This window comes from Panicum virgatum, chromosome 7N (genome assembly GCF_016808335.1).
Source record: "Panicum virgatum strain AP13 chromosome 7N, P.virgatum_v5, whole genome shotgun sequence".
In the NCBI taxonomy this organism is placed as follows: Eukaryota; Viridiplantae; Streptophyta; class Magnoliopsida; order Poales; family Poaceae; genus Panicum; species Panicum virgatum.
Window position 1 is genome coordinate 17,829,376 of NC_053151.1, and position 9,362 is coordinate 17,838,737.

A 9,362-nucleotide genomic window follows, 5' to 3' on the forward strand; every position below is an offset into this window, starting at 1 on the left:
GATCAAAACGCACGCACCTACGCACTCTTCTGCCCTGAAGACTCGGGCCTGGTGCTTATCCGAATAAAACTGAAGATGCTATTCTCTGAAAACGCCTTTCCAAACAAAACGGTTTCCCGCCTCTTGCTTCTGCACTTTCTGAACATTCAGACAAACATCGGCTTGAACATTCAGAGGCCGCCAACATCAAGATTAATCCAACATACTCCTCCTTAATCTTGGTGTGGCTCAAAATCACGTACACCCATCAAGTGTCGCATGGTTGCTAGCTTCACCACCGGCAACGCTTTAGTTAGAGCATCTGCTCGCTGATCTTCAGACTTGACGAACTCAACTACTATCTCACCCTTCTCCACACATTCTCTGATAAAGTGGTACTTAGTGTCAATGTGTTTGCTCCTCCCATGGAACACCGGGTTCTTCATCAAAGCAATGGCTGATTTGTTATCCACAAACACAGTGATTGGCTTGGGTTCTCTGCAGGTAACCTCTGCAATCAAATTTCTTAGCCATTTGGCCTGACAAGCTGCAGCTGCTGCTGCCATGAACTCTGCCTCACAGGAAGACAGAGCAACTGTCTTTTGCTTCTGAGAACACCATGTAATCAAACTGCCATTGAGAAAGAAGGCCATCCCCCCAGTGCTCCTCCTGTCATTCACATCTCCTGCCAAGTCACTATCTGAAAATCCAAAGATTTCTTCTTCCTTCTGCTGTTTTGGGTAGAACAAACCATAGTGTGTTGTTCCCTTCACATAACGCAGAATATGCTTGACAACTTTCAGGTGTGCTGTGGTAGGTTTCTCCATGAACCTACTTGCAACTCCCACTGAGAATGACAGGTCTGGTCTTGTATGCAGTAAGTATCTCAGGCAACCAATTACCCTTCTGTACTCAGTGTCATCCACTGTTTCACCTTCAGCATCCTTGTGGAGTTGCATCCTTGGCTCCATTGGAGTCTTAACTGAGTTACAGTCACTCATGCCAAACTGAGTAAGTATCTTACTTGCATAACCTGTTTGCTTAAGACTGATCCCAGTACTCTGCTGTTCTACCTCAATGCCAAGGTAGTAAGTGAGTAATCCTAGATCACTCATCTCAAACTCATGCATCATCTGGTGCTTAAAAGCTCCAATCTGCTCTGTGTTGGCACCTGTGACAATTAGATCATCAACATAAACACCCACAATGATTCCATTACTGCTGTCTCCCCTCATGTAGACTGCTGGCTCTTGTGAGCATTTCTGAAAATTTAGAGACTTCAAACTTTTGTCAAGTCTTGTATTCCATGCCCTTGGTGCTTGTCTAAGCCCATACAAAGCTTTACTAAGCTTGTACACTTTGTCTTCCATGCCTTTTACCCTGAATCCCTCAGGTTGTGAAACATACACCTCCTCTTTCAAGTCACCATGCAGAAAAGCTGACTTAACATCCAAATGGTGAATCTGCCAACCTCGATTTGCAGCCAAAGCTAACAATAATCTCACTGTGTCTAATCTAGCCACAGGTGCAAAGACCTCATCAAAGTCCACTCCATGTTTTTGCACATAACCCTTTGCTACAAGTCGAGCTATATGCTTTAGCACTTCACCATTTGAGTCTCTTTTCAGCTTATACACCCACTTTAATCCAATAGGTCTGTGGCCAGCTGGGAGTGTAGTGAGTGTCCATGTTTGATTCTTTTCAATGGACTGAATTTCCTTCTCCATTGCATCCTGCCAAGCCTTCTGCCCAGCTGCCTCTGCATAACTGAATGGTTCATCAGTTTCAGCAAAGAAGGCATCCTCATCATCACCATCAAAGTTCAATTCAACTGTTGGTGCTTCCCTGAGAATATCTGAAAGCCTCCTGTACCTTGCTGGAGCTTCATCTGTGCTGGACTGACTGGAAGGTGATGCACCTTGTGCTGACTGCACTCCACTTGGCTGATTGCTTATTGGGTCCAAGTGTGTTGCTGAGCCACTCAATGCAGGTGATAAACCAGCACCTGTTGGTACTGGCGTGACTGAAATTGCACCTTCAGGTGACCCCTCAGCAGCTGCTTCAATGATCACTGGTGCTTCTTCTTCCACTGTTGCCCTCTGGCCATGCCCAACTGCACCTCCAGTAGTGCCATCTCCACTGCCTCCAGGTGACTCAGCATAGAACCAATCCTCAACCATGAACTCATCAGGTTCAGGCTCACCTCCTCCAGCATTCCATTGCCACTGTAATTTTTCTTCAAACACCACATCACGGCTTACAACCAGTCTTGCTCTCTGTGGATCAAATAAACGATGTGCTTTGCTCCCTTCCTCCACTCCTAGGTACACCATAGGCTGACTTCTTGCATCCAACTTCTTCAGATGAGAGCCCACTGTCCTCACATGTGCAGTGCACCCAAAGACTCTCAAATGTGCCAAATGAGGCTTCCTCCCCTTCCAAGCTTCAAACGGGGTCTGATCGCCCATTGCTTTTGTTGGCAATCGGTTCAACAAATAGACAGTATGCCTCACTGCCTCTCCCCAGAACTCGGCTGGCACATTCATTGACTTGAGTAGAGACCGAGCCATTTCCATGACAGTGCGGTTTCTTCGCTCAACAACACCGTTCTGCTATGGTGTATACGGTGTTGTACATTGCCTTGTGATCCCAGCTGCAATACACACCTCAGCGAACTCTGATGACAGGAATTCACCACCTCGATCTGTGCGAAGCACCTTGATCCGGTGATCACACTCATTTTCTGCTAATGCTTTGAATCTGACAAAAGCCGAGCAGGCCTGATCCTTTGTCTTGAGTGTGTAGATCCACATCCACCTGGTACAATCATCAACAATTAACAGAAAGTACTTGTTGCCTGCAATTGTCGAAGGAGTGATCGGCCCACACAAATCTGCATGTAGCAGCTGAAGTGGCTCATCAGCTCGGTAGTCTGTTACTGCAGGAAAAGGCATCCTTGCCTGCTTTGCCACTAAACAACCGTGGCACACTTTGTTAGGATGAGAAATGAGTGGTACCCCAGCAGCCATTTTCTTCTCTGCCAACTTCTTTACTGACTGAAAATTAACATGCCCCAACCGTGCATGCCAGAGCCAAGCCGGGTCTTCCATTTCAGCCAGCAAGCAAACAGGTGATCCCAATCTCAGTTGTATTCGGTAGAGACGATTCTCAGAGCGCTGAACCCTCATAATGAGTTGCCATGGTTCCTTCTGAAACACCTCCAACTTCTCCTCATCCATCACAACCTTGTGACCACACTCGGTCAACTGCCCAAGGCTGAGTAGATTACTACAAAGACTGGGTATGAAATACACCTGATGAAGTAGCCACTGCCCACCATTCTTACAGGCAAAAAGAATTGAGCCCTTTCCTTTGATGTGCACTCTGGAGCCATCACCAAATCGCACACTGCCTGTGATGCTCTCATCAAGCTCGAGAAAATTCCCTTTGTCTCCGGTCATATGGTTACTTGCACCATTGTCAAGATACCATACGCCTGCATCATACACATCTTGCTTCACCTGATGCAGTTCAGGACTGAACTTTTCTTCATTTAGGAACACTGCTTCCTGCCTGTCATGGTGCTCCTCCTCCAGCACTGCAAGCATCAGTGCTGGCTCTGCACCTTTAGTTTCTGCCATGCAAGCTTCGGCTTTCTTCTTCGGCTCTTTTACACTGATTGGCGTAATGGCCGTATTCTTTGCAATTGAAACACTTTATGTGGCTTTTGTCTCATGGTTTACCTCCTGTGTTCCTGCCACCCTGATGCTCACCACGACCACCCCGGCCGTGCCCTCTTCCACGGTAGCCGCGTCCACGACCGCGTCCACCTCCATCAGAACCGCTTTGCTTGCCGGAGCTCTCGCCGCCCTCCTTCTTGTGCTGACCATCCGCGAGGAGAAGATGCCCATCGCCTGCAGCACCGCCTCCACCGCCAGCCGACACACCACGAGTGCGCTCGTCGTAGGCCTTCAACCGGCCCACCGCCTCCTCAAACTGCATAGTTTTGAGGTCACAAAACTGCTCCATCCCGGCGATGCAGTGGATGAATCGCACGGGGACAGAGTCAAGCAGCTTCTTCACCAAAGCCGCATTCTCCAAGGTGCCGCCGAGATTGCTGTAACGCACCGCCATCCCGGCGATGCGCCCGGCGAGCTGATCCAGCGACTCACCGTCCTTCATGCGCATGGCGTCGAACTCGCCCTTCAAGGTCTATAACCGTGCCTCCTTCACTCGATCGGCGCCGACGAACCTCGTCTTGAGGCTCTCCCACACCTCTTGCGCCGTCTTCTTCCCGGCAACCTCCATGAGAAGATCCTCCGGGAGTGCCTGAAGCAGACACGACCTCGCCTTCTTGTTTTTCTTCACGTCGATCGCCAACCCCGCCTCCGGTTCAATCGCCTCCCACACATCCTCCGCATCGAGCATGGCCTGCATCCTGATCGACCACGCCGTGTAGTTCGACCAGTTGAGCTGCGGGTACTAGAACGGCACACCACCGCCTCCTCCGCCGCCGCCGCTGCTTCCGCCTGTGCTGCTTCCACCGGCGCCTCCTGCCGTGATGACCGTCATGGGATGGAACTGAGGATACTTTGGCATAAACCTGAGGCTCTGGTACCAAATGATGGAACCCAGGCCAAGGATCAGGCACCAATCTCAGTTATTTCAGAGATCAACGAAGAACACTCATGAACTCTGAACTCACTCTGTACTCGAGAGAACAGAGGAACACAGAAAGCGCTTTTTGGGTGCAGTCTCTAACCGAGCTGCTTTTCTCATTATATATCTCAACAAAGCTTACAACCGAAGGAAGCAAAAGAATCCAGAACGAGTGAAACAGGGACGACATGCGCCACTCAGCTCCCATGCCGTCAGAACCCATGCTGTCTCTGTTCTTGAACAGAGCACACTGCTCACACAAAAGCAGAGGAGACTTTTCTCTAACTAGCACACACAAGTCAAAGCTAGATTACAAGTTAACTACTCCCCGATCATGTGCCAACAGTCGTGCCATCCCACGACCGCACATTACGGATCAAAACGCACGCACCTACGCACTCTTCTGCCCTGAAGACTCGGGCCTGGTGCTTATCCGAATAAAACTGAAGATGCTATTCTCTGAAAACGCCTTTCCAAACAAAACGGCTTCCCGCCTCTTGCTTCTGCACTTTCTGAACATTCAGACAAACATCGGCTTGAATATTCAGAGGCCGCCAACATCAAGATTAATCCAACATCAACATTAGGAAAGCATCTGAGGAAGGTGGGCAACATCTTGACATCATTGCGGACTCCAAAACGCACACTTAATCCTAGGATCTTGATGCCCGGGACCATTGTGCTTGGGCTTGCCTTTATCCCGGCCTGGAAAGCACAAGCAGCAGAGGAAACATGAGGCATTGGCATCAGTGGTTGATTTACAAATGCAACTGAAGTCGAATTATAACGAATACAATGGTCAGACATGCAAAGCAAAAGAGGAAATTGCAACACAACAAGTGGGAATTGTATGTACATTGATGACGGTGTTGCGGATCTCCAGCATGTGAATTCCAGGATTCAAGTATCCAAGTACACGCAGCTTGGGTGCTTTGCCGATCCTGAGCCTAGCACAGGAGCCGTCGAGCACCATGGTTTCCCACAGGAAGAGCCGCTCGAGGCTCGGGGTGTCCACCACGGCGAAGCTGTCGATTGCGGACAAGCAGATCTGCACGCACCGGAGGTGCTGGCCGACGAGGCGGAGGCGCGTCACGTTCTTTCTGGCTCCCACTATGCCCAGGTTCTCCAGGACGGGGCTCCCGGCGAGGAGGTACTCCATGTCGCGGCTCTCCACCTCCATGGAGCAGAGGACGAGCTCGCGGAGGTGCGGGAACACCGCGGCAGCGCCACGGTTTGGGTGTGGCAGCGCGGAGGTGCCCGGGAGTTTCCAGAGGCCGAGGTAAAGGCGGGTGAGCGTGGCGACGTCGAGAAGCGCGGCGGGGAGAGGCACGTCGAGCGGCCACGGGCGGTTGACGAGGACGAGCTCCTCCACGCCTTTGGCGGCGAACGTCTGGACCCAGCGCGCGAGCTCCCGCTGGCGGTCGGCGTCGGCGTAGTAGCCGCAGACGAGGTGGACGGCGCGGAAGGGTCCGGGGTGCGCGGCGACGGCGCGGGAGACGGTGGCGGCGAGCGCCGGCGTGTCGGCGCGCGCGGGCTGGCGGAAGCCCTCGAGGACGCCCGAGAGAAGGTGCGCGTCGGCGAGGGCGAGCGGCGTGCAGCGCGAGACGGGGCGCCAGCGGCGGGAGAGCACGGAGGTGCGCGCGGCGTCCTTGGCGGGGAGGCGGGAGACGATGTTGCGGAGGAGCCCGAAGGGGAGGGCACTGATGCGGTCTTCGGCGTCGCCGGAGGAGGCGGGGAGCGCGGAGAGGGCGGCGCCGGCGTAGACGAGCGTGTCGGGGAGGCACATGTAGAGGAACTTGAGGAGGTCCTGCGTGGTCTGCTCCAGCACGTGAGGGTCCATGCCGCGGCGGCGAGCGTCGGCTGCAGCGGCGGCGTCGAGGTAGACGAACGGCGTGGGGTTCTGGTGGGCCATGGCCGCCGCCGCCGTTGGAGACGGCGAGGGTTTTGTGCGTGGGTGTACGAGCGAGCGGCGGGGGGAGTGGGTGCTTTTGTCGTGGGGCGGAATGGAGAAGCAGAGTCCGTGTGCTGGTTGGGCCAAGCGTAGCTTGTCTGCGAGCCCACCAATCGGTCCCTCTGTTTTAACATTTTCTTTTTCTCCAAGGAATGGAAAGAAAATCCGATGTTTTTAAAATCAAGTACCATTATCATGGCTGCATGCTTGCTATATTCATACGCATATTAGTAGAGAAAAATGAGCAAAAAAACTTATGGAACCTCTTCACACGCATTTGATCATTAGGTAAAATTCAATTTATATTAACATATCAGAAGCTTTTCAGCTGTCACACAGGCTCATGAACTTAATTTTACAAATTGTACTGTACTGTGCATTGCTACGGTAACTTAAGAAATGGATTTCGAACTAATGTTTTGTACCATTTTCTCTCTATTGCATGTTAGTTATATGCGTAACACCGAATTTCTTATACGGCGCACGGCCCGTCGCCGCTTGCTGGGCGACCTAGGGTTTGGGGAGTCTTGGCGCCAATCTAGGGCCAACACACGAATGGCCCCATATAGGGCGAACACACGAATGCGCTTGATCTCGCAGTGAACGATGGCACCATTACAGTGCCGATGCTCAGGCCGGTCAGGATAACCGGTCAAACATGTTTGCCGGTGTGGAACGGCAAAGTTCGACGAACGATTGCCCGGGAGGGACCCCGTCAGGGCAGGCGCGCGTATGGTTGTTCTAGGATCGGCAGGCCACCAAGAACGTCTTCAAACATCGCGGAGACGCAAGAAGAATAGCAAGTATGGGGGGTTGAAAGTGCTAGGATTTGAGGAAGACAAAAAGTAATACAAAGTAACGAAAAGTAATATATTGATATGTTTTGATCGATTGGATATGCTCAATCGGCTGTGGCCCTTTATATTTATAGGGAGGGGAGGTCATACCCCATCAGGAATCTAATTCCTTACAAATCCCGCATCAAAATACAACTCCAAACCCGGACTGTACAGTTTGGACCGGTCAGACCGGTCCGACCCGGTGTCAAGTCTTCCAGAGGCCATAACTCTCTCATCCAAACTCCAAATTAGGTGTTCTATATATGCATTTTGATCGTATCGACGAGAGCTACGCAATTGTGACGTTCAATTTGCATTTTGACAAAGTCACCTTGACCGCTCAGACCGGTTTGTGCATACCGGTCTGACCGGTCTGCATAGTCTGTCAATTTCGGTCGTCAACATATGCCCTCCTGTTTTTTGGTGATGCTTGCATACCAAAAAATAAGCACCTGGACCAAAATTGCCTAAAGACGATGGAAAACATGCATCGGCCATATTTTGTTCTAAGGGCGATAAATTCTATCGGCCGTATCTGGCTTCTTCTTCAAGCTAACGACGAAACAACTTGCTTAGGCCCCCATACCTGCTTCATGGTCGCCGACCTTGCTAGTATAACCTCCACTTATTGTCCCATGGACTCCTTCTTGCACATCCGTTGCAGCCTTCTCTTTTGGGTATGAGACAAGCCTAAGGAAGACCACCTCGGCTGTAAGTACTTTGAATCCTGTTTTGCGCTCTTCTCTACCTCTTTGCTGCAATCAACATCTTTTTTGACCAGATTATTGCTAGCAACAATCGGTCTTTGTGGTGAAGCATGATTTGGATATAAAGAAGGATACTGAATATAATATGATTGCATATGTATCCGACTATAATCCATAGATGTATAAAAAGTAAGGACACCAGCAATACCATGGAGCAATGGGTCCATTGGATGAGGCATAATTACCTTGACCTGATCGCTCTTGACGTTCCGATGATGGCTTCGTATCCTTAACCTTGTTTGATGGCTCCATCTATTTCTGGGTAGCTCCATTCTTCTCATATTTGGCCAAGAGCTCTTTGAAGCTCGGCCTCTTCTTGTCTTTAGTTCCGGAGGAATTCCCAACTTTACTGGGCACACCGGTCAGACCGGTCTTAGCACCGGTCAGACCGGTCGGACCGGTCTGACCGCTATTTGCACCGATCAGACCGGTCGACTTGTTGTCGGCCCCTTTTTCCTTGTCCTGCCCCCCGAGTGTTGAAGCCTTTGCTGCAACTTGAGAGCTCTTGTTCTGCAGCACCCCTTTCTCATGCCTTTCCTCACCAATGATCACATCTTTCCCTTTGGCCGATTCGGCTTGATGCGGCTGTAAGGATCACCGGGGTGTCCGACCCTAGAGGGGGAGGGGGTGAATAGGGTCGCTAATCGCTTTTTAACCTAGGGCTCAATCTAATTGCATAAGATAAACCTAACACGTCCTACACATGCTAGTTATGACTAAGGTTTATCTATGCTACCTTCTACTTACCCCAAAAGACTTGCAACCTATAGCCAATCCTAATCAAACTAACTAGGAAAGTAAAGGTAAGCAAGAGAGAGTAAATGCGGAAACGTAATGCGGTAAGTAAAGCGGTAAGGGAGAGGATATGCAAACTCCCGTGAAGAGACCAAGACACACGATTTAACGTGGTTCGGTTAGGACACCAAAGTCCCTCCCTACGTCCACGGCCACTTGTCCAACACGAACAAGTGTGATGCCGAGTCTCTTCGCTTGATCACCGTCTTGCCACGCCTCCAAGGCTCCCGACAAGCAAAGGCTAAGTGACGCCAAGCCACAAAGACAAGGTCACCGCCACCGTCTATCTCGAAGCGTCACCACGGCACCGTCTTCACTATCTTGGAGCTTTAACACCAAGTAGGGGCCTCCTTCCCCGCACAAAGTGTCGTT

The 9,362-nt window shown here is 51.0% G+C and overlaps 2 protein-coding genes across 2 annotated transcripts; both read right to left on the bottom strand.

Annotated features, from left to right (window-relative positions):
- Positions 1-3,711: 3,711 nt before the first annotated feature.
- Positions 3,712-4,167, bottom strand: LOC120680966 (glycine-rich RNA-binding protein 8-like). The gene has a single exon (XM_039962529.1). It carries the CDS (start codon positions 4,165-4,167, stop codon positions 3,712-3,714), a length of 456 nt encoding a protein of 151 aa, XP_039818463.1.
- Positions 4,168-4,191: 24 nt separating this feature from the next.
- LOC120680967 lies at positions 4,192-6,625 on the bottom strand. Its single transcript, XM_039962530.1, has 3 exons — positions 5,495-6,625; positions 5,198-5,343; positions 4,192-4,417 (listed from the first exon to the last, which is right to left on the bottom strand). The coding sequence occupies exons 1-3, from the start codon at positions 6,548-6,550 to the stop codon at positions 4,192-4,194; spliced, it is 1,428 nt and encodes a 475-aa protein (XP_039818464.1). The 5' UTR covers positions 6,551-6,625.
- Between the last annotated feature and the right edge of the window lie 2,737 nt (positions 6,626-9,362).

Bases quoted from the DNA above. Each gene is read 5' to 3' on its own strand.
- LOC120680966 (XM_039962529.1), bottom strand. From the start codon at position 4,167: ATGCGCATGAAGGACGGTGAGTCGCTGGATCAGCTCGCCGGGCGCATC.
- LOC120680967 (XM_039962530.1), bottom strand. From the start codon at position 6,550: ATGGCCCACCAGAACCCCACGCCGTTCGTCTACCTCGACGCCGCCGCT. The intron at 5,344-5,494 runs GTACATACAATT...TGTGCTTTCCAG, and splicing joins TCCGCAACACCGTCATCAAT to GCCGGGATAAAGGCAAGCCC. The intron at 4,418-5,197 runs GTTGGCGGCCTC...GTGGTCGATCAG, and splicing joins GATGTTGGATTAATCTTGAT to GATGCAGGCCATGCTCGATG.